This window comes from Notolepis coatsorum, assembly GCF_963971535.1.
Source record: "Notolepis coatsorum genome assembly, chromosome: 14".
Taxonomy (NCBI): Eukaryota; Metazoa; Chordata; class Actinopteri; order Aulopiformes; family Paralepididae; genus Notolepis; species Notolepis coatsorum.
The window spans coordinates 16397330-16422474 of NC_140178.1; the positions used below are offsets into that span (position 1 = coordinate 16397330).

General features: G+C 42.8%; 3 protein-coding genes across 4 annotated transcripts in view; 1 reads left to right on the top strand and 2 right to left on the bottom strand.

Annotated features, from left to right (window-relative positions):
- The window catches only part of btr02 (bloodthirsty-related gene family, member 2), a 12879-nt gene extending 6756 nt beyond the window's left edge, over nucleotides 1-6123 (bottom strand). Inside the window, exons 1-4 of the mRNA XM_084328246.1 lie at nucleotides 6017-6123; nucleotides 1517-1795; nucleotides 872-949; nucleotides 1-147 (exon numbers count right to left, since the gene is read on the bottom strand). The exon at nucleotides 1-147 is cut by the window's left edge and continues 99 nt beyond it. Coding sequence (XP_084184372.1) covers nucleotides 1-147; nucleotides 872-949; nucleotides 1517-1792 — 501 coding nt within the window. The 5' untranslated portion in view covers nucleotides 1793-1795; nucleotides 6017-6123. The remainder of the gene's footprint in view (nucleotides 148-871; nucleotides 950-1516; nucleotides 1796-6016) is intronic.
- Nucleotides 6124-7505: 1382 nt separating this feature from the next.
- Nucleotides 7506-8519, bottom strand: LOC311240439 (GTPase IMAP family member 9; the record flags this gene model as incomplete). The annotated part of the gene is made up of 1 exon (XM_084329022.1): nucleotides 7506-8519. One exon carries the CDS (start codon nucleotides 8517-8519, stop codon nucleotides 7506-7508), a length of 1014 nt encoding a protein of 337 aa, XP_084185148.1.
- A 2660-nt stretch (nucleotides 8520-11179) lies between these two features.
- On the top strand, nucleotides 11180-24879 carry rsad1 (radical S-adenosyl methionine domain containing 1). 2 transcript variants are annotated; one of them, XM_084328687.1, is made up of 10 exons: nucleotides 11180-11624; nucleotides 11724-11863; nucleotides 13634-13838; nucleotides 15319-15684; nucleotides 17519-17582; nucleotides 17693-17840; nucleotides 21224-21278; nucleotides 21995-22098; nucleotides 24300-24485; nucleotides 24603-24879. In XM_084328687.1, exons 1-9 carry the CDS (start codon nucleotides 11463-11465, stop codon nucleotides 24445-24447), a joined length of 1392 nt encoding a protein of 463 aa, XP_084184813.1. In that variant the 5' UTR covers nucleotides 11180-11462; the 3' UTR covers nucleotides 24448-24485; nucleotides 24603-24879. The 2 variants fall into 2 exon arrangements, with proteins under 2 accessions (XP_084184813.1, XP_084184812.1); XM_084328686.1 differs by having other exon boundaries at nucleotides 24300-24879.
- The last annotated feature ends 266 nt before the right edge of the window (nucleotides 24880-25145 follow it).

Below are 25145 nucleotides of genomic sequence, written 5' to 3' on the forward strand. Positions count from 1 at the left end.
CTCCTTCACCAGCGTCTCCACCCTCTTCTCCTCCTCGCCCTGCCGCTCCTCGATCGCCGTGACGACGGCCTTGTGACTCTTCTCCATGGAGGTGACGAGGGCCGAGAACACCTTCTGGCTCTCACGGACCTCTCTGAGGCAGGAGCTCTGATGGGACGACATCATGGTCATTATATTGTTATATTGTTTACTCTTCTCGTGTTTTTATATTTAGATTTCATTTTATTGCCTATATTTATGTCCTTCTACTGGTCCCTGCCCATACCTGTACCTCCCCTCCCCCCTCCTCCATGCTACTATGATGCCGGAATTTCCCCAAGGGGATCAATAAAGGAATATCTTATCTTATCAACCTCATCATCATCATCATCATCATCATCACCACCTTCATCATCATCCACCCATCCATCCATCCATCCATCAGGTTTAATAGTATTTTGAAAAGAGTCATTATTAATATAACCATATTGTCATTCATCCATGCTGCAGGGGATCAATAAAGGAATATCTTATCTTATCTTTTTTTTGTATCCACTTTTTCTCCCATTTTCTATATTTTCTCCCATCCCAATTTCGTATCATCCAATTCAACCCTCCCCTGTCACGAACACTGTTTCTTGCCTCCCACAAGCCGGCTGCAATGTGGACTAAGTCATACAAAGCACATATCTTATCTTATCTTAACTTATCAACCTCATTATCATCATCATCATCATCATCATCATCATCATCATCATCACCACCTTCATCATCATCCATCCATCCATCCGATCCGCCCACCCACCCATCCATCCATCAGGTTTAATTTTGAAAGTATTTTGAAAAGAGTCATTATTATTATAACCATATTTTCATTCTGCTGAAGGCTCACCTTTAGGAGCTTGAGGCAATATTTGAACCTCTCTATCTTCTGCTGCCTCTCTTGGATCATGTCCTCAACATCTACCACCTGTATGCACACAGGAACGAAGAAAGAGACACACGACACGTGTAATAAATAACACCATAAATAAATCAATAAATCAGATCGGTGCAGTTTCATTAGGATCACGAGAGGCTAACATTCTAGCTAGGGATGCTCGATATTGGCTTTTTTACCGATACCGATATACCGATATTGTCCAACTCTTAATTTCCGATACCGATATCAACCGATACCGATATATGCAGGGTTTCCCCCCCAAAAACGGAATAATTTCAGGTAATTAACATTACATATCTCTTGTTGTGGAATTAACACAACATTATGCATACTTTTGACAATAAATAAAATCAGAATTTGTTCTTACTTGCTTGCCTGGGTAAATAAAGGTTATAGAAATGTAAAAAAAATTTAAATTTAAATTTAAACCGATACCGATATTTTCCGATATCACATTTTAATGCCGATATCGGCCGATAATATCGGTAGGCCGATAATATCGGACATCCCTAATTCTAGCTATGGAGGAACATGAACATGAACATGAACATGAACATGAACATGAACATGAATGAACAGCAGGGGACACAGTACCGTCTCCTCGTCAGGCATCTTCTCTGGTCTGTTCTTCTTGTAGTTGTCCGAGACGTCTGCCAGAATCCTGTTGACCGTGAGGTCGGGCTTGGACATGAACAGCCTCTTGCACTGGGGACAGTAGTTGGACAGGTGTTTGGTCCAGAAGTGGCACAGGCAGGCCTTGCAGAAGCTGTGTCCACAGGGTATGGTCACTGGGCTGGTGAAGATCTCCCTGCACAGGGTGCACAGGAAGTGCTTCTCTGGGAGGAGGCCGATGGCTGATGTTGTTGTCATGTTCTGGAAAGACAAGTCCTTTTTAGAAACCCTGACGAAGGAGGGTTTGCTTTGGGAATGTCACTGTACAAGAAGATACTGTGCATTCTATAAAGGTCACAGGCATTTATTTGACTGTTGCGTTGGTCTCTCCGATATGGTCAAAGTCAATAAATATTCAAAGGAATATGATGAACTATTAGGAATGTCTGACCAGTGACCACTAAGTGAGTCTGACTCACTTGTACAGTCCACCAGAACCGGCACGGACTTGACTACAACGTATGACGTACATCGTGCCAGTTAGGGTACCTTGTGTATAGTGCACCTTGTGTATACTGTTTACTTGTACTCGTACTCATAGTATATATTCAGATTTAAATTCTTTATTGCCTATATATTTATTGTAACGTTTAATATAACCGATCAAACACACAGACATCTCCTTTGTTTACACGGTTTATTTTCTTCTCATATCTTTAGATTCAGATGAAACCTTATTGCCCTGCCCATACCTGTACCTCCCCTCCCCCACGCTGCTATGACACCTGCATTTCCCCCAAGGGGATCAATAAAGGAATATCTTATTATACAGATATGCGTTTAGCCCTGATCTGCAGCATTCAAGCTCAAAAACACCAATGCATCATCCTGTCCTTGGCATCGTGTCAACGGTGGTCGTTCCACCTGACATTATGTAATAGTAGTAGCATTGTACGAATTCTAGGCTCTGGAATCTCTTTTCGTACAGAGGTATCATCAACTTCACAACAAACAACGACAAACATTATTTCTCTGAATATACTATAGTACCGTTTATTACTGTTCAATCTAAACTAATGTTGACCGTTAATTTATAGGAGAATCCTGTCCTTATTTGACCTTTGTCTTTATTAGCCTATGTTCACACTCAGTGTGACTCAGATCTGATTCGTTCACAACAGTGTGAACAGCACAAATCACATGGAATCTGATCTTTTCAATTCTGATTTGGGCCACTTTCATATGTGGTCCTAAATCAGATACAGGCTACAGGTCAGATTTTTTGCAATGCGACCTCAGTCTGAACAGTCAGACACTGCAAACCTTAGTGCTCAATTCTGCAGATCTGATTTATTTTGTTTGGTTGTTCACATTATTATTTAAATGTGGCCAATATCAGATTCAAGAGTCAAGAGTCACTTTATTGTCCCATAAGCTGGGAAATTGGTCTTGGGCTTACACCCACACTGCAGCCACAAACACATACATACAGACACAACTGACTCCAAACAAAGAAGATAAACATTATAAAAGATACAGAAAAGTATGTCTGGCAACACCACATATATAGAGTATGACCAAATATCGAATATCGATAATATTACGACCAAATATCGATTATTCGATAATTGCCGGCCATTTATCTGGCGCTATTTAAAAGTTTAACTGAAAACGGAATAAAGGAATTTTTAAACCCGTTTAGTCTAGAGAGTGTGGAACTCTAAACCTCCTCACAGAGGGCAGTAGCTCATACTCGGCATGTAAAACATGGGAGGGGTCCGAGACAATTCTATTGTATTGTTTTCTGTTCAAAAATAGACTGCAGCGATGATAGATTTCACCCCTATAATCTTCCATGCAGTCTGCATCAGACGGACCAGTTTGGACTTTAGTTATACAGACAGGTTACCAAACCAAGCTGTAATACCGTATCTGATGAGACTCTATTACAGACTGGTAAAAAAGTAACATAATTTTTTTTTATCTACACCATGAACTCTAAGGCGGCATAGAAAGTGCAGTCGTTGTTGTAGTCTGCTACACAGGCTGTCTACATGGGTGTTCCAGGTTAATGAGTTATCAACAAAAATCCCAAGATATTTATATGAATAGACCTGCGAGATGGACTGTATGTGGACGACCACAGACCAACACCTCTGGGGTCGAACACCATCTCCTCAGTCTTCTTCTGAAAGAGTGCCGTTAACACTGACCACTAACCGCTGTGTACGGTTAGTTAAAAAGGAATGATACCATTTTATAATGAGAGGGTGGACATTAAGCCCATTCAACTTCTCAATTAAAAGGTGTGGCTGTATCGTATTAAATGCTGAACTAAATATAAAACTAGATATAAAAATTAACCATGGCTGAGGCCGCATCATCAGTACCTGTATTACACCTATAAGCAAACTGAAACGGATCCAAAAATCTGTTTTCACTAGATTGATCATTATTTTCTCTAAACACTTCATGACCACTGAGGTCAAAGCAACTGGTCGAAAGTCATTATTTTCCTTGCAGCTTGCTTTCTTAGGAACAGGAATAATAATCGAGTCTTTCCAGGTGAACGGAACAGTGTGAGAGTCCAGAGACTTCTGGTAGATTGGGCACCAGGCCTCTGCCAGCTCCTCACTGCATGACTTCAGCATGAGGCCAGAGATGCCATCCGGTCCAGAGGCCTTCCCCCGGGCAGATGTTAGAGAACAGTCTCTGAACCACACGTGACGCGATTATAATTGATTCTGATGCAGGTAGTGCCTGGAGAGCCGTTACTTGCTCCTGTGAGAAGTCGGCAGTCTCAAACCTGGCATAAAAGTTATTAAGTTTGTTGGCCTTCTCACCCTCATTTAGAACACTAAGAGACCTTTTAACTGGGGCCATATTTGTCATAAACTTCATAGAGTCCCGCAATTTCTTTTGTGTTGATAGAAGAGCAATGGGATTCAAATGTCTCTTTCTGTTTCCTCCTGGCCCCCCTTCATTTCGGATTCAATTCTTTCTGGACATTCCTCATGGCCACAAGATCCTTGTTCCTGAATGCAATTATCTTCTTAACTATGCACTCTTAATTAATTTCCTTTGAAATAAGATTCCAGTGTGAACAACACGCTCCTGAACTGACCCGCATGTGCAAATGAACAATACAATTTTATCTAGACATAAAAGTCGCATGACTGTTCAGACTGAGGTCACATTGCAAAAAATCAGACCTGTATTTGATTTAGGACCAGATATGAAAGAGGCCCAAATCAGAATTGAAAAGATCAGATTCCATGTGATTTGTGATGTTCACACTGTCGTGAAAAAAACAGATCTGAGTCACATATGAGCAAAAAAAACGGATTTGGGCCACTTTCACCTGCTATGTGAACATATAGCCTAATAAAGACAAAGGTCAAATAAGGACAAAATTCTCCTATAAGTTAACAATCAACATGGGTTTAGATAGAACAGTAATAAACTGTACTATAGTATATTCAGATAAACGTTTGTTGCTGTCAACCGTGAAGTTGATGATACCTCTGTACGAAAAGAGATTCCAGAGCCTGGTATTCGTACAATGCTACTAGATTACATAATGTCAGGTGCAAATCAAAAATAATCATAGTCCTGCACTGTGAACATGGCCTAAGGCTTGCAGTGTGAACATAGCCCAGAGAGAGAGAGAGAGAGAGAGAGGAGGGAGAGAAGACTGAACAAAAGGCTGAAGACAGGTATGCAGTAGAACAGGTCGTCACACATTGTTCCTTACGTCATCATCAGGGAACCAAACCTAGAAGGAACTATTAGATTCTCGTCGTTGTCCACGTGATCTTTCCTTCCCTGAATGTACTTTACTTCACATCCGCCCGACACTAGATATTCAGACAAACAGTTGTGTAACTAATCTTAGAATCGTGGGAAGTATTCCGAATGAAGGTCTCATTCCTCCACATTCTGCTCCTATCAGGGTTAGAAAAGGAGATTTTTTCATCTAATATAATATATAATCTACATATAATCCATGTTACGTATCTGTAGCTTCTATATCTATATCCTAGCTCATTATCTAATTCTGCCACATTTACTGTTGATTAATGTGCACTGTCCCTGGGTAAAAGAAAAAGAAAAAAAAATAACTTAAACATATCTGTACATATCCCTTAGCTACTCTTACTCTTACTAGATACGTTGCTGGCAAGTAGGATTTACTACCATATTGTCTTTATACCCTGTATCACTGTACATAATACTACAACTATGTACATACTGTACATCTGATTAGCTCTATTACTCAGTAGTACTAATTTATATATTTTGTACCCAGTGGAATCACCTGTACATTGTATATTACTATTAAACTTTACTGTCACATTTGCACTCTGGTTGGATGTCAAACTTATTTTCTTCTGTACGTGTGCTGTATAATGACAACACATTTGAATCTAATATGATCTAATCACAAACTATAATAGTCAAATGTGACGAGTTTGACCTTACCTGTCTCAATCGTTCCCCCCTTGGATGCTAGTGTGGTCAGTAGTGTGGTCAGTATGTTCTCTGTCTTTCTCTGTGATTTGCAGACAGTGAAACGGGTTGAAAGCAGGTGTACATAGGTGTGTTGTTTGACAAGGAGGCAGTGGCTTTGGGTAAAAGCTTACAGGCTCCACCCTAAGCATCATAAGAGCTACTGGTAAACAGTGTTGGAGGAAGTGGAGAAGCTAAGCGTTTCAAAATCAGTGCAAGGTAAACAAAATCTGCCGAGACATAATTGTCCGAAAAAATCCAAATGACATTTATTTATAATGGATATAAATTGTTTTAAATGAACATGTTAACAGATGTACGCTATTGGACAACCGATGGTAGCTTGAGATAATATATCACTTTTATTCATATTTACTGTACACAATATTGATGGTAATATTACCCTTTTGTGAATAATACAGAATAGAAGTAATATGTAAGGTAACAATTCCCTTTCGTGTATAGTACTGCACAGAGGTCATATTTAAGGTAACAATTCCCTCTGATGAATATAAATGTACAGAAGTCATATTTTACATATTTGACATATTTTACATATTCACATTAATGATGAATAGTATCATGAAGAAATAGTAGTAGTAGTAGTAGTAGTGTTTCCCTTTCATGTATACCAGAGGAGTCAGAGTGTGGTCGGTTTGATGTTCCTCATCTCATCTGGGATCAAACCAGAAAGCTACACCAAGTTACATACCAATAGATGATATAGACTAGGGCTGCAACGATTAGTCGACATAATCGACGACGTCGATTATAAAAAATCGTCGACGAGGAATTGTTGCGTCGATTAGTCATTAAAAAAAATAACAAAAATTATTATTAGTATTTTATTTTTTATTTTTTTGCACTACCTATCTTTGTGAAAGTGGCTTCTCAGCTCTGGTCCAGCCAGCTGAAGACTTCTTAGCTTAACATAACAGACCGACAGTAAGTTTGGGGGAACTAATGGGATGTTGTTTGGTCCTGACAAGAGTCTCAAAGCAACTCTGAGGTCATGCTCAATGTCCAATCTGTTCCTCTGCTCTGTCTTCAGCTGGACCAGAGCTGAGAAGCCACTTTCACAAAGATAGGTAGTGCAAAAAAAAAATATATATATATAGATATAGATATATATATATTTTTTTTTTTGTATATAATTGTTTTTCGATTAGTCGACTACCAAAATAGTCATTAGTTGCAGCCCTAATATAGACTATTCTCTTAACTCGTTAATCCTGCGACAAACAGAATTCACCGAGCGGGCAGAGGGGAACGCTGCCTCCACAGTACATCATACAGGAGGAGCGGGCAGAGGGGAACGCTGCCTACAGTACATCATACAGGAGGAGCGGGCAGAGGGGAATGCTACCTCCATCATTCCATCATACAGGAGGAGCGGGCAGAGGGGAATGCCACCTCCAGACCATCATACACGAGGAGCGGGCAGAGGGGAACGCTGCCTCCGTCATACGTGAGGAGCCGAGAAGAAGCGATTGATGAAGATGGAGTTGAAGTTGACCCTGGTGGGCGGGGTGACTCGGCCCTCTATGTTCTGTATGGCCACCTGTGCCGCGCCTCCCCCGGCCGCCCCCACCGCGCCGCCTATGATCCCGACCACAGTCATCCCGCCGGGCCCCTCCACGGAGCCCACCAGCGCGCCCATGGCGGCGCCGGCCACCAGGCCCAACCCCACCCCTCGGATCAGCGAGGTCCGGAGCCACCCGTTGTCCATCTCGGCCTTGGCCCGGACCTCCGCCTGCGCGCCGGCGTGGCACGCGTCCTTCTGCAGCACCAGCTCCTCGCCGCCGTACTGCTTGTCCAGCTCCCGCAGCGCCTTCTCCGTCCGCGGCCGCCGCTTCTTCTTCAGCTTCTTCTCCGCCTTGCGCACGCTGTCCTCCGCCCGCTGGAAGGTCCTGTCGGTGCAGTAGTTGCCCCCCGCCGCCGCCACCACCCTCTCCATCTTCTGCAGGAGCTCCCAGTCGCGGCCGCGGTCCCGCCAGTTCTTGTTGAAGACGTGGAAGCGCCCCTCGAACACCCCGATGAGCTCGCGGAGGTGCCAGTTGCTCCGCAGCGCCTTGTCGTCCAGGGTCACGGCCTGGCTGCCCTCGTAGGCCAGGAGGACCATGCAGTGGCTCAGGCAGCGGTCTCCGAAGTGCTTCATCACCAGCTTGGGCGTCCCGATGTCGTTCGGGGAGATGCGGTCCAGGTCGAACACCACCAGGAGGACGTGGGGGCCCGGGATGGACAGGCACTTGGCCCGCTTCACCTCCATCCTCCTCTTGCTTTGGGATATGTCCTTGTCGTAGATGTTGGGACCGTTGACCACGGCCACCCGTCTGCCGGCCAGCTCCCCTGTGCACTTCCGGCTGCCCGCGGTGCAGGTGGCCTCCTTGGAGTACTCCTCCCTGCCCAGGATGGAGTTGGTCAGCTGGAACTGAGACGCCCCGCTGCTGCCCACCACCATGATCCTCAGCTCCATCGCAGGCGGCACTGTGGGGGTTCGATTAGTTTATGATTAGTACGTTATTCTCAGGCCGCTTATGTGATTCCCTTTTTTATTATTTGCTATTTTTTGTTATTCTTACTCGTGATTTGCTTTGTCTATACCTAAATGTTTACTGTGAGCGATTTGTATAGTGCCAAGTCTCCCTCGGCTCGGGATGATTAAAGTATTTATACTCTATTCTATAGATGCTCAGTGTTATTTGAGAGAACATTTATACCAGTTTTGACAGGTAAAGCATAGTGTTCCTTCTAATGGAATCACATGCCCCCCCCCCCCCCCCCCCCCCATCCCTGGTCCAGAATTGAATCCCTCCAGAACCTTCTCCCCTGTTCTGGTCCCCCCCCCCCCCCCCTCTCAGCCTCCCTGCAATCTTAATAATGAAAGAATAAGAGGAGGGTACTTTGGGGGTGAGGTGCCTGCTCACCTTAGAAATAAATAAACAAACAAACAAACAAACAAACAAATAAACAAACAAACAAACAAATAGATAAATTAACACCAATTGAGCACAACACAAATCAGGGGGAAAGGCAATTATAGATTGTATAACTTGCCTGTACTTTGTGTACACAAGTATATCTGTGTGTCTGTAGGCGAAACATGCATCCAAAGCGACAGAATATGCTTTAACCAGCAGATGTGTATCTTCCTTCTCGTTCCAAACAAACGCTGTAGTAGGAAGTAAGGAAACTCACCTCTGTTCCTCTTGTTCCGTGTAGTAGATCTCCAGCACGAGGGATCCACTGTGTATCGTGACCAGATCCTCTCGCTGTAGGCCTGGTCGCTGGAAATCGGCTCAATGGTCGTAAATCGCCTACATATAGACGACCTACTCCTGATCCCCCCTCTGTGTCCCTCTCTGTCTGTGTGTGTCCCCCTCTCTGTTTCTGTCCCTCTCTCTCCCTCTCTCTCTCTCTCTCTCTCTCTCTCTCTCTCTCTCTCTCTCTCTCTCTCTCTCTCTCTCTCTCTCTCTCCCTCTCTCTGTTGATTTGATATTAGGTGGAAAATGTCCTGGGGGGTATGAAGCCGGCTGGAAGCACATCCGCATTTTATTGACGTCTTTATCAAAAATCTGCACACTCATTATGTTACACTGTCACATTTCAGATACCTTTGTTTGTGAGACAATGAGTTTACGAGAAGATATAGAATGTTTATGCCTTACCGTTAAACGTCTCTAATATCCATATGTGACGCGGTCCGTGATTGATAATAATCTCTTTGGATAGCAGGCCTATAATAATACAACACGAGATACTTGTGCCCCCTAATGATCAGGATAAATGCTAGATGAAGAAACCCAATCCCCTTGCCATAAGAGAGCCTAACGTGCCTATAGATTTACTTATACTATGGAACTACACACTGTGAATGTATTACGCGGCCCATAACGCCCCCCCAACCAGCATTGCCAACTTCCACAGACCCCCTTCGAAGTGAGCTCCAGGTATCGACGATGCAGATGCGACATACATTGCATACCACGGGTCCAGGACTGGCCACAGACAGTAAGGCTTTTTTACAAGACGCAGCATATTTTATTTATACCCATGCAGACAATCAATAAGGTCCATAGTGTGCAGGTTTTATATAACCAGCCTTGTTTCACAAGATGAATTGATAAGCCACCCTCCAAGGTTGTTTGAGTTTAACTGTCATTATTCAACTGGATGGTGTTTTTGCCAGGGATCAGAGAAATCAATATCTCATTATCACTTTCATCCAATGGGGGAGGGGGGGGGGGGGTCTATGCAAATGTGATACCAAACAAGTATCTGTGTTGTCACAGTCTACAAAGATCTCATCATTCAAAATTACTAATTATTATTAGTTAAGATGAGATAAGATATTCCTTTATTGATCCTCTTGAGGAAATTTGACAAGGGATGGGGGGGGGGGGGGTACAGGTATGGGCTGGGTAATAGTAGAAAGACATAAATATAGGCAATAGAATTAACCCTGAATATAAAAATATGAGAAAAATAAACAAAGGTGAAAGTGGAAACAAAGGTGCAGATGAGGGTCTGTATATGCCCTAACGGTTATACGGTACTCTCAATAAATATAGGCAATAAAATCCCACAAAGCCTAGGCCCTAGGCTAGAGCTTTTAGACCAGGCTGGTGATAATTAGAACTCTGTGGGAGCCTCCCATGTATTAATGAAACAAAATTGTAACTGCAGCCTAATGTAGGAAGAATTAAATCGAATCCAATAGTACTGTATGTTAGTTTAATGACCTGGTTCTTAGGGTTCCTCCAGTTTGCTCTTAACTAGGCACAACTGCTTTTTCCTTTGATGCTTCCAACAGTTGGAACGCCCTCCAACTGACTCTGAAGCTGAAGGTTCTTCCTTCTTTTGCTGCATTTAAAGTATGATCTCCTACCACTGTGTGTCGACTTGTAACTGTCTTAGCTGATTTTGTATTATTTATTGTGCCTATATGTATGAAATTGCTGATAAACTTGTTTTGTAAGCTCGTCGTCGCTGTAAATGAGTGTAACTTCAGTGTCTTACGAGTTGAAATAAAGGTTTGAAATTAAATGAAATGTTAGTCAAACAGCGCCCCTGTGTGGTCACACTCTGTAATATATAGGAAATAGCCTTTCACTGTGTCCTTCCATGGAGGTTGTCTTCCTGTAAACAATGTAAGCTGCAGCATACACATCATGTATGTTATATTCGCGTATTTAGTCATATTTGTCACAAATTTGTAACATGCACCGATTGGCCGATTGGATTTGTGGATGTCATGCGTAATCGTTGGCGTTGCTAGATTACAAACATGTCTGTGATGGGAGGAATTGATTGAAACATGTGGCCGGATGACGCAGTACAACTCAAGGACAACCGTGTGGCATAACTCTGTCCCCGTGACACATGAGGACAGAACCAAAGGCACATCATTTGTCACAGAATGTACAACAGAATGATTCCCCGTGCTGTGGTCTGGGCTCCCTCTCTCCGCGGGGGTCGGAGACGGTCCTCTCTGGTTGACAACAACAGTGACGTCATAAGTGGAGCAGATTCCAAATTCGCAGGCGCTCCGCTCTCAAACGAGGCGTCACTCTATGTGCACGTGAGTTTTGACATTTTTTGCCAAATTAAACAAATACTATAATTGTTTCTTGATAATATGAGCCCACTGTCGACCTTCCTCTCCTCCTCCCACCTGCAGTGGCCCTACTGCCTGAGAAGATGCACTTACTGTAACTTCAATAAGTACATCCTCCCGACATCCGACAACAACAATGACGTCATGGCCGAGTGCCTGCGGCGAGAGACGGAGACGTTACTGCGGCTGAGCCAGGTGTCCCGGTAATAATATGGAGATTCGTTTCAGCCTGCTGCCCCTCCCAAGTCATCATCCGGTATCCCTTACAGCTCATGTGTCCCCCACCCATCCCTCCTACCCAACCCCACCCAACCACCTCCAATGTACAGTCCCGGGCCCCACCCCACCTAGTACCTACCCAACCTCCTCCAATGTACAGTTCCTACGTCAAATCTCTTTTCTGGACTCTTTTTGTATCACAAACAGTACTGTATTTGCAAATCTGGTATGTCATAAATGTATAGATGTAGCAGTACTGTATGTCGTGTATGTCATATATATATATGTTATGATGAATTGAAAATGGGGGACCCTGATGTAAACAAGACGAAAGTCTTTCTCTGGTCTGCATCCCCTTAACAGTTGTGTGTATTGAGCTGTACTGTACTGTACCCATTCTGCAATCTGTTAATAAAGTTTTCAATCAATCAATCATAACATGCATCTGTAGCCAATAACCTGATGGCATGTACAATAGTGCTGTAGGTGCCGTATACATTTATATATTTATATTTACAGCATATGTAGAAGACCCATTATGTCTGAATATACCTGCATATAATGCTTCTATATACACCTAATTATACACCTGCATATAACCCATTTAACTCTGTATAATAATGCTGTATATGCCTTATATATATTTATTCTTACCATATATATAATATATCCACATCAGTCTGTACATACCTGCATATAATCTGTAATAGATACTATATCTATATCTGTACATATGCCTTACCTACTCTTACTAGTTACGCTGCTGCCCAGTATGACTTACTGCATAGGGTGGATACATACCCACTGGGTGGGGACGTATATCATTTACTTTTGATACTGTATATAACGTTACGCTCTCTTGTCATGTTGATGAGACAGAAAGGCAACAGTACGGCCTGAGAGCACCGTTGCTTTTAGACTGACTCAACCTGTGTGTTTGTTTGCTTGATTGTACAGGCTGAGAGAAAGTAGGAAAAAGCAGGAAGCCTGACCAGCACTCTCAGGTTTCGACAAATTTTTATCGCAGCCGAATACAACAGACGTGTTTCGGAAACAGGTGTTCCTTCTTCAGTGTTAAATGGCTAGTATTCGGCTGCGATAAAAAATTGTCGAAACCTGAGAGTGCTGGTCAGGCTTCCTGCTTTTTTCTACTTAAATCTTCGGGATTGCAGCACCCAGTGTCAATTATTGAGAGCGCGGTCTAACTTGACTTACAGGCTGAAAGAAAGAAATAAACCTGTGTTCAACAAAGCCGAGTCCTGGCTGTCCCTTGCATAACTGAAACACACCGCCGAACCATTTACACCCGTCACATGTACATATTAACATAATTACGACATACATATTAATTACCACAACTCTGTACATACATCTGATTAGCACTATTACTCGGTAGTACTCATTTATATATTTTATACCCAGTTTATACCCACTCTGGTTGGATGCCAAACTTCTTTTCGTTGTACTGTACTTGTGCTCCTACCTACTACTTGTGGGTAGTAGGTACTTGTGCATCATATATTATGATGAATTGAAAATGGGGGACACTGATGTAAACAAGACGAAAGTATTTCTCTGGTCTGCATCCCCTTAACAATTGTGTGTATTGAGCTGTACTGTATTGTACCCATTCTGCAATCTGTTAATAAAAATGTCAATCAATCAATCAATGCTGTATAATGACAATACATTTGAATCTAATCTAACCTAACCATTCACTCCCATGACTGATTATTGACGTGTCTCTTTGACAGCATCACCTCTGTGTTTTTCGGTGGCGGGACCCCTAGTCTGGCCCACCCCTCCACCATCGCCGCCGTCCTCCAGACGGTCTCCAGGCATGCTGCTCTGTCAGACGAGGCTGAGGTCACGCTCGAGGTCAACCCCACTCCCGCGGGGATGTCCAGGCTGGAGGACTTTGTGCGTGCAGGGGTGAACCGCTTCTCCATCGGCGTGCAGGTGAGCGTGGTGTTCTAAAATAACCATTGTGTTGCTGCTGCTTGTTTCCCCAACACCATGTGTTCCTAATTCATAAGGCTAATGAATTCATATGCATTCATGATATGGCTCTGTATAATAACAACATACAATAACACTGTATGTATATGTATACACATATATCTGATATATCTCTATGTACTCATATTATATCATATCTACTCAATTCATCATCATATTATATTATATACTCATAGTGTCTTTATACCTGTATCACTGTACATATATATATATCCACATCTGTCTGTACATACCTGCATATAATCCTTTTTACATATCTGTAGATACTATCATATATCTATATCTGTACATATCCCTTACCTACTCCTACTAGTTACACTGCTGGCCAGTATGGCTTACTACCATAGTGTCTTTATACCTGTATCACTCTACATATTCATACTACAACTCTGTACATACATCTGATTATACCCAGTTTAATCACCTGTACATTGTATATTACTATTGCACTTTACTGATCCATTTGCACTCTGGTTGGATTCCAAACTTATTTCCATTGTACTGTACTTGTGTTGTATGATGACTATATAGATTTGAATCTAATCTAATTTAAACCACTGGGTAGATTGGTCTATTTACATAGTGTATTCATACTCGTACCATTTAATATATAATACTGTACATACATTAGCTTAGCATATTTTTTTTTATTTTTTTTATACAATATTTTTATTGGGTTTTACAGTACACATTTCAGGTTTTCATTGTCGTCGGTTATTCTTAGTTCCTTTTCTCCACAAGTGTATACAAGTATACCCACATACCCCCTCCCCCCTCCCCTTTTCTCTCTCTTAGCATCTTTGAGTCTGTTTTTACTGTTGTCATATAGAAATAATACGTACATTCATTGGTACCTCCAGTAAAATAGCTCGTACATAAATCAAAATAATTGAAAAGAAGAAAATAAAAAAAATTAAAATATATAATACTGTACATACATTAGCTTAGCATCATTTACTTTCTCATATATACTCCATGTATACACATGTTATACTGTATACTACAACACATTTTACTGCTCCTTCGCACTCTGATTAGATGCCAACCTCATTTCGTTGTGCTCTGTACTTGTGCAATGACAATACATCTAATCTCTTAACCCTTTCACTGCCGCACTACCAAACGGTTAACTGTTGTGTATGTCATAAATATCACTATGAATTGAAAATGGGGGACCCTGATGTAAACAAGACAAACGTCTTTCTCTGGTCTGCATTCCCTTAACAATTGTGTGTATTGAGCCGTACTGTATTGTACCCATTCTGCAATCTGTTAAATAAAGTTTTCATTCATTCATTCATTCATTCATTCATGCATTCAGTTAACCTAACCGTCCGTCGGTAGTGTGATAGTAAAGGGTTAACCTTCTGTAGTGTGGCAGTGAAAGGGTTAATGATTCCTGCTTTTATTCACTCCCAAGTCTCTGCGGGATGAGGACCTGAAGACCCTGGGGAGAGACCACAGCTCCCTGCATGCTTTGCAGACCATCGCAGAGGCTCAGAGGCTGTGCCCCGGGCAAGTGTCGGTGGACATCATGTTCGGACGGCCCGGGCAGGGCCTGGAGTCCTGGGAGGGGGAGCTGTCGGAGCTGCTGGCCACGTGCGACGACCACGTGTCTCTGTACCAGCTGACCCTAGAGAGAGGCACCCGGCTGTTCGGACAGGTCCAGCGGGGGGAACTGAGCGTGCCCGCTGACGACGTCTCGGCGGCCATGTACCTGTCGGCCAGGGCCATCCTCCATGAGCGTGGTTTCCTGCAGTACGAGGTGTCAAACTTTGCAAGACGTGTAAGTGATACTCCCGCCCTTAATACACACACACAGGAATCAAAGTACAGGAATGGACCTAAATAGGTACATACTAGGGGTGGGAATCGCCAGAGACCTCACGCTACGATACTATCGCGATACTTGCGTCACGATACGATAGTATCGCAATACTAAATATATCGCGATACGCTGAGTATTGCACTAAAAAATAAAAAATAAATTTGATCAAATTTAATTTATTACCTTTTTTCAACTGCAAAGTAAAACTTTGTCAACATGTTTTATCTAATAAAATAAAGTTCAGTCTGTTCATCTCACTTCAATAATTTTTATTGCAGAACATGGTATTTTCTCAAGCAGACAGATGTAAACACTGTAATCTGTGTTGCATGTACCTGACAAACTGAACTGTTTGTATTACAGTCATATTCCAACTTAACTGAATGCACATGTGTGTGTGTGGACTACTGTACTATTACAGATATTGAAATGAACAATGCAACTTCCTTATACATTTTTTTTTTTATTAAAAAAAATAACACGTTGTTATTGGTGCAAAACCAATGTTACTAAAGGTAGCATTAACCTTCTGATGCTTCTTTTACCATGGGCGTAGCTAGTTGTAACTTAGCTCCTGGTGCTACTTTTACTATGGAGGTAGCTAGTTGTAACTTAGGTAGCTCCTGATGCTACTTTTACTATGGGGGTAGCTAGTTGTAACGTAGGTAGCTCCTGATGCTACTTTTACTATGGAGGTAGCTAGTTGTAACTTAGGTAGCTCCTGATGCTACTTTTACTATGGGGGTAGCTAGTTGTAACTTAGGTAGCTCCTGATGCTACTTTTACTATGGGGGTAGCTAGTTGTAACTTAGGTAGCTCCTGATGCTACTTTTACTATGGGGGTAGCTAGTTGTAACTTAGGTAGCTCCTGATGCTACTTTTACTATGGGGGTAGCTAGTTGTAACTTAGGTAGCTCCTGATGCTACTTTTACTATGGGGGTAGCTAGTTGTAACTTAGGTAGCTCCTGATGCTACTTTTACTATGGGGGTAGCTAGTTGTAACGTAGGCAGCTCCTTGTGCTACCTTCACCATGGGAGTAGCTAGTTGTAACTTGTGTAACTAAAAGGTACAGTGCCCGTTAGGGGTGGGGAGGGAAATCGATACATAGTAGTATCGCGATACTTTGCGTGGCGATACTGTATCGATACAGGGACACCAAGTATCGATATTTAATTATTTGTATAAGCAAGTTGCATTGTTCACACACACACACACACACACACACACACACACACACACGTGCATTCAGTTAAGTTGGAATATGACTGTAATACAAACAGTTCAGTTTGTCAGGTACATGCAATACAGATTACAGTGTTTACATCTGTCTGCTTGAGAAAATACCATGTTCTGCAATAAAAATGATTGAAGTGAGATGAACAGACTGAACTTTATTTTATTAGATAAAACATGTTGACAACGTTTTACTTTGCAGTTGAAAAAAGGTAATAAATTAAATGTGATCAAATTTTTTTTATCCCCCCCCCCCCCCGCAATATTCAGCGTATCGCGATATATTTAGTATCGCGATACTATCATATCGTGACGCAAGTATCGCGATAATATCGTATCGTGAGGTCTCTGGCGATTCCCACCCCTAGTGCCCGTACCCTGCTAGGGTACCACTGGGGTGACAAAGCCTACAGTATGTACCTTTTTCTGTCCATGCCTGTACTTTGATTTCTCTGTGTGTCAGGAGGCTCTCTGGTGCTAATCGTGTCTCTTATCAATACATCTGAAAACACAGCGTATCATTGGATGCGTAATGTTTCACCTCCTGTGCCGTGCAGAGTGCAGTCAGCCGTCACAACGTGAGCTACTGGATGGGGAGGCAGTATCTCGGCGTGGGCCCAGGTGAGCCGTCGCCTCGGATCAATGCAATGCTTTTTATACATCTGATGTTTCCGCGAAGACGGTATAGTTCGATCGTTGGTGTCAAAGGACAGGGACTCTCTCTGCGACAGGAGCCCACGGACGCTTCGTTCCCCTGGGGGAGGGCGGCGGTGTGCGCGAGGCGCGGACCCAGACCCTGCAGCCCGACGCCTGGATCCGAGAGGTCCAGCACAGGGGCCACGGCACGCGGAGGAGGATCCCGCTCGGCCATCTTGGACTGTGAGCTGTTCCACTGACTTTTCATTTAATTTAATTTCAAATAATAATAATAATAATAATTCATTAATAATAACTTTATTTATATAGCACTTTTCATACAAGATGCAGCCCAAAGTGCTACACATTACATGATAAAAGAAAGATAAAACAATGAATAATAACAGATTAGAACATAAAGTAAACCACACAGTCTAAAATCACAAGCAAAGAAAATGGATAAAATCGACGATTAAAGAAAAATAATAAAAAGAGTTGCTAATTAAAAGCAATATTAAAAAGGTATGTTTTCAACTGTCATTTAAAAATGTCCACTGAGCCAGCCTCTCTAATATTTTTGGGGATTGTGTTCCACAGCTGTGGTGCATAGAATTTAAAAGCATTACATTTATATAGCACTTTTCTAGACACTCAAAGCGCTCCCCACAATGTAGGGTGGAAATGTCCTCCTTCACCAACACTGGTAGCACCCAACCTTGGGCTACACAGGCTCAATGGCTGCCATACACTGGCACCCGGCACACATCACACGACACAATGGCTGAACGGCTCAGGAGACAGGGATTGATATCAGCCAATTAAGGGAAAGGCATGATTAGGTGGCCTTGATGTCAGAGTAGGCTGGTAAAGCTATGCCTCCTAAAGTGTGAATCGGAAATACAGAAATACCGGCTACAGGCTTTCTGTTTCCGGGCACCCCCAGTTCTGTTTATAGTCCCCAGCGAAACAAAACAAGCAGGCGCTCGTAAATCTCGAAAACAAGACAATGGAGTTATCAGCGGACATTTTCAACACAACTGCTAGAGTCTTCACTGTATGCTTGTATGCTGTGACAAATAAACAAGTGTCTAAATGGACAGTCTCCTAAATCTCCCAGCCTTTTGTACACGTAGTATTGTGAGGCGGCAATAACGAGCTTGTTTCTGGGGGGAGTGCATTTTCATGAGCACAGTGTCGTGAATTGGTCCGTTCGGAGGCAGCTTTCAGGGGCGGGACATTCTACCCGATTCACACTTTCGGCCGTAGTGCTTTACCAGGCTTTATCTCTCGAGATAAAGCTGGGAACGAGGTTAATGTCAGAGACCTGATTGGGAATTTGGCCAGGAACGTCGGGGAACCCCCTACTCTTTGCGATAGGCGTCCTGGTTTCTTTAACGACCGGGATTCAGTCAGGACCTCGGTTTAGCGTCTCGCCTTTACTTCAACTCGTGAGACACTGAGGTGACCCTCACTTACAGCGACGACGAGCTTACAAAACAAGACACAGTTTATCAGCAATTTCATATATATAGGCAGAATAAATAAGAATAAACGATAAAAGATCAGCTAAGACGGTTACAAGTCGACACACAGTGGTCGGAGATCATACTTTTAAATACAGCAGAATAAGGAAGAAGCTTCAGCTTCAGAGTCAGTCAGAGGGCGTTCCAGGAGTCGGAAGCATCAAAGGAAAAAGCCCTTTGTTCCATCGCTTTGGTCTCCTGAGGCTCGCTGAGTTTAATTTACACCAAAATGCATCAATTATGTATCAAGTTGTCAACAACATGAATCACAGACTGTCTGAGCTTGTCCCAGTCGGCCGTCCACTGCACATCCACAACACAAGAAATAGGCATCTTATCTTTGGCAAGAGGAGAAAACTCAAATGTGCCAGCAGCCTAAGCATAGCATGCAGGGGCCCACAGATCTGGAGCCAGCTCGACGAGAGTCTGAAACTGTCAAAAGCCTTCACAACCTTCAAAAAATCACTGAAAGAGGAACTGCTTAAATCATATCTCTAAATAAAATCCATACTTGGGTATATAAATTGTCTGTATTTATGTATCTATGCTGTATGTCTGTTAGTAGGTAGGTGTGTAAGCCTACCCACGTATGTTTTTGTGTTTTTGTGTTTTTGTTTTTGTCTGTTTATTTTTTGTTTATATTTATCATATATCAGGCTCCCTCCAAAAGCTTTAAATAGCTTCTTGGGAGACCTGGCACATGCACACAATTTCGTCGTTGTTGTTTTCACATGAAGACAATGTAATATATCTAGTGTGTGTGAATAAATTCATCAATTAATTCATTCATTCATTCATTCATTCATTCATTCAAAAAGCAGTTTTCCAAGTTTAGAGCAAACTGGAGGAACCCTAAGCACCAAGCAGTCATTTGAACGTGTAGAATAGGTTCTAAGATTCCATTCCAACAGTGTTGTGATGTAAGAGGGAAGTTTACCAATAAGGACTTTAAAAATACACAAATACCAATGATAGTTACGCCTTTCAACCAGAGGAGGCCATCCAACCTTTTCATAAAGGACACAGTGGTGGGTATCATACCTGTCACCAGTAATAAATCTGAGGGCAGGATGATAGATCGAGTCCAGAGGTTTAAGAGTTGAAGCCGCAGCATGTTTATAAATCACATCACCATAGTCCAGAATTGATAAGAAGACGGCTTCAACAATCCTCTTTCTACTAATCAGGGGAAAGCCCAGCTGGATCTATTTCTGTACAGGAAGCCAATTTTCCGTCACAGCTAGGAAGCGAGAATATCCACATGTTCACTGTATCGCCTGGTTGGTCTTCAGGCAATTAATTGTGTGCCTTCGTTCCTGATCCTTACTGAGCAGGTTTAGGTGCCAAACTAGTGAAGGACATCTCCACATTTCCAGCTCTACAAAAAACTCTTAACCCAAGTGAATATAACTATAAAAGCAGTCATATGTGTGTAGGGGAATAGATAGCAGGTATTAGGGGTATATCTTGTATAAGACATTTATCCAAACGGTGAGTTAACTGATGTACACTGTTTTACAATGCTTGTATATCTAATCGTGTGTTGTCATGTTTGTTTATGTGTTTGTTTAAAAAATAATAAAAAAATTAAATACAAAAAAAATCATTAAGGCATTAACTGAACCCTTGAAACTGTGGTTCGACTGTGGTTCACACATCAAATTTGCGACATCATCTGAAAATATTCAAACTCCAACTTAACGGAGTTTGACATTATGGCGATATTTTACTCATTTATTTATTTTTATTTAACCTTTGTTTAACCAGGCAGGTCAATTAAGAACAAATTCATATTTAGAATGATGGCCTGGCGAGGGGGCAAAAGGGCCTCTCGAAGGGTAACAGCGAAAGGGGACAAAACGATTAAATTAAATTGAATAGAATAGAAAAGAGACGGGCATCACAGAGGTGAGGGACATAATTAAGAAAAACTTCAAAGAAACGAATAAGGTTATTTTGTCTCAAGGGTCCAATTAACAGACGATGAGATGATGACTATTAATAGTTGCTATTCTTGTCCATGTCTATTTACTCAGTCTGTCCTCGTTAAAGTGCAAGCCGCTGTGATGTCCTCTAACAAATGTGTGTCTGATTGATTGGCAGATTGGAGGAGGTGTTGGTGATGGGGCTGAGAATGTCAGAGGGCATTACTCATCAGGTGAAACACACACACACACACACACACACACACACAAGTTACTCACATTAGATTCGATTAGATTCAAATGTATTGTCATTATACAGCACAGGTACAGTACAATGAAAGAAGTTTGGCATCTAACCACAGTGCAAATGTAACAGTTAAGTGCAGTAGTGATATACAATGTACAGGTGATTAAACTGGGTATAGAATATATAAATGAATACTACTGACTAATAGTGCTAATCAGATGTATGTACAGTGTTGTAGTATTAATATGTACAGTGATACAGTAAGATACGGTAAGAATAAATATATATACAGAATTATTGTACATGCTATCATACAGAGTTATATGGGTTATATGCAGGTGTATAAGTAGTAGGTATATAGAAGGATTATTATGCAGGTTATATTACACATACACACATACACATTCACATATACATATACAGTACATATATAATTACACACACACACCATCATTAATTTTTACAAATACTACCAGTTGAGAATTCTTTCATCACATGTAGGTGTCATAGATCTGACAGTGGTGGACATCTAATTTGGGAACGAGCTCTTGAAATAGATGTATCGCAGTGCCGTGAAATGTGACTGTCTTGTCTGCGGTTTTCCACCTAGGTTTTACATAAAAAAATAGAAAGGCAGCTGAATGTACATACATGGTCTTATTTGAGCTGATCTTCTTCTCATTGGTGTTTTCCCTCATCCAGCATTGGCAGCTGTTCAGCGCTGACGCTGGTCTCCGTGACGTGTTTGGTTCGTCCACCGACGTCCAACAGATGCTACAGAGTGGACAGCTGCTTCTTGATGACAGGTACTTTAAGATGAGATAAGATATTCCTTTATTGAGGGAAATTTGGGCAGCATGGGGGAGGGGGGAGGAGAGGTACAGGGTATGGGCAGGGAAATAGTAGAAAGACATAACTACAGGCAATACAATTAGATCTGAATATAAAAATATAAGGACAAAATAAACGAGTGTAAACAATATAATTAACTCTGAATATAAAAATATAAGAAAAATAAACAAAGGTGCAGATGAGGGTCTGTGTCTATGTTTGATCGCTTATATTGAACGTTACAATAAATATAGGCAATAAAGAATTTGAATCTGAATATATACCAAGTGTAAACAGTATACTCAAGGTGCAGTATACACAAGGTACTCTAACTAGCACGATATACGTCGTACGTAAGTTGTAGTCCATGCAGGTTTTGCACCGGTACCAGTAAGTCATATTGGATGGCCGTGAGGTTAGAGTGATCAGAGCAGGTAAACAGGATGTGTCCACTTGTGAACCTCTTTCCTCGAGAGGAGAACTGGTTGCTATGCAACTACTGAAACTCATTTGAGCCGTCCCACTTCAGGGCTGTCCCCAGGATTCTTAGGGACAATGGACGGCCATAGCTGGAATACAAGTGCCGACGCCTCATTTCCCAGAGCGTCAGCAGTGACATCAAAGACGAACCTACGCGATTGGCAAAAGAAGTCGCTGCCGCGATAGGTTCACGATCAACGACCACTATAATTTGCCATTTTCAACGTTTGTCATAGTTCCCCCGTGACGTCTGTCTGTGCGAATGTTTGGTTTGGCCGTGTGATTTCCCCTGGTCCATCAGCAGGCTTGCGCCAAAAGCCAACCATGCGTTAAGGCACAACGTGGCAGAGGCTGAATAATGAATTTAAAGAATTTACCTATCTCGAGCCCCAACCACTTTTATTTTTTATTCTTTTTATTTATATTTTTCCCCCTCCATTTTCCTCCGATTTTCTCCCATCCCAATGTTAGTCGTATGCCAATTTCCAATCCCCTTCCTGGTCGCTGCGCACTTACCCCCCACAGTCAGATCATCTGGGAGAGTGGAGGCTATCACGTGCTTCCTCCGACACACGTCCAGCCAATCAACCGCTTCTTTTCACCTGGCAGCGCGGATCCTCCCTGAGAGGGCGTAGCGTGTGGAAGGATCACACTATCCCACTCAGGTCCTATCCGCGCTTAGCAGGCGCCCCGACCGAACTGTAGGAGTCGCTGTTTACAACGACCCGGACCCACCCCGCCAGCTTCTCCCACCCTCTAATACAGCCAATTGTATTAGTGTGAACGGCCAGCCAAGCTGGTGACAACCCCGGAGCTGGATTCGAACAGGCGAATCCAGCTCACCTAACCGCCCCCCAACCACTTTTCTTGATAGGAAAGCAATAGTTGTGATTTGGAGGATGTTGAAAAGAGGGCAGGGTTTGAGATAGGTCATTATTACAATAGGTGTTTAACACCCTGCGGGCGGCACAGTGTCACGGTGGTTAGCGCTGCTGCCTCACAGCAAGAAGGTCCTGGGTTCAAACCCCAGCAGAGGGGCCTTTCTGTGTGCAGTTTGCATGTTCTCTCCCCGTGTTTGCGTGGGGTTCATCCGGGTACTCCGGTTTCCTCCCACCCCATGAAGACATGCATTGCTGGGTATATCCTGCCCTTTTTTGCCTAGCACAGTCTCTGGAGCGTAACAGAAAGAAGCATTTTGTATAAAAGTATTCTGTACTTCTGTATGACAACTAATAAAGAAACTTGAAACTTGACCAAGGTACTGGCATTACAACTGGATACTGTGTGGCTGCTCACTGCTCCTAAATACTTAGGACGGGTCAAATGCAGAGGAGGAATTTCCCCAAGGGGATTAATAAAGGTTCAACTTAACTTACCTTTCTCCCTAATAAACCAGCACTGTAAACACACTCTGTTTATCACCAGTCTCTCACCTCAGCGGGCGACAGTGGCTCAAGAGGCAGAGCAGTCGTCTGGTAATCAATTCCAGCTCCTCCCGGTAGCGTGTCGAAGTGTCCTTGAGCAAGACACTTAACCCCTAACTGCTCCTGATGAGCAGGTCGGCACTTTGCACGGTTGCCTCCACCATCGGTGTGTCAGTGAACGGGTGAATGTGAGGCATAAGTTGTAAAGTGCTTTGGATAAAAGCTGCTATATAAATACAGTCCATTTACCTGATTGCCCCCTGTCCTCACAGGGGTCTACGGTGCTCCTGGGGAGGACTGGCCTTACTGGACGGCATGCTACCAGCTCTGCTGCTGGAGCTGGAGACCCACGACACACAGAGGCAACGAGGGAACAGTGTGTTCGACAGACGGAGAGAGAAGACCTCCACTCCTGGATGACCGCGATGCCGACCACTAGAGATATCACCCGTGTACAGGTTAGCCTGACCGTACGAGGGGAGGGTGTCGGGGACAGGTCTGCTTCACGCCCTAGATGCTGCTCTGTGTGTCCATGGAGTGAACAATGACGGGACGTGTTTTGTCTTACTGTGTAGCACTGCTGCAAACCAGTAGCCGCAGGCCAGGTGAAGATCCTTGCATGTACGTCACAGGTCCAGCCTCCCCATCCTTACCTCTGAGGAGTTCTCAGTCTGTGCACCAGTACATCCGTCAGTGTCTTTAAGTAGAATCATTGCTCCTCGTCGTCATCATCACTCTGCTGGTTGGTTGAGAGGAGGACTGACTGCATCTGGCCCGTGCTTATGAATATGTTATTAAACAGACTGTATAGATTGATGTTGTGAGCCCTCCGGTCATTCGATTCCTGTGGTGATACCCATGGTACATTTACAATCTTTCTATCTGGATAATAAACTTGAATTGAATTGAAAAGTGTGTGTGTGTTTCTTTTGATAGTGGAAATTCAGGTAGTATAGGCTGCTGTATATTGCCATCACTGTCTGATATGTGCCTGGCATTACAACGCCCCCTGCTCAGTCTACATAACGTCATACATGTATTACTGCCTTTACTACATCTATTAAAATGGTCTGAGTTGGACTGAGTGGCTGTTCATTCTCTAAGTTCGGAAGGGCACT

What these genes read in the sequence shown, in the direction of transcription:
- rsad1 (XM_084328686.1), top strand. Translation starts at nt 11,463, where the DNA reads ATGTACAACAGAATGATTCCCCGTGCTGTGGTCTGGGCTCCCTCTCTC. An exon ending in TGTCAAACTTTGCAAGACGT is followed by an intron (nt 15,685 to 17,518) that starts GTAAGTGATACT and finishes TGTGCCGTGCAG; the next exon opens with AGTGCAGTCAGCCGTCACAA. An exon ending in CCGCTCGGCCATCTTGGACT is followed by an intron (nt 17,841 to 21,223) that starts GTGAGCTGTTCC and finishes ATTGATTGGCAG; the next exon opens with ATTGGAGGAGGTGTTGGTGA.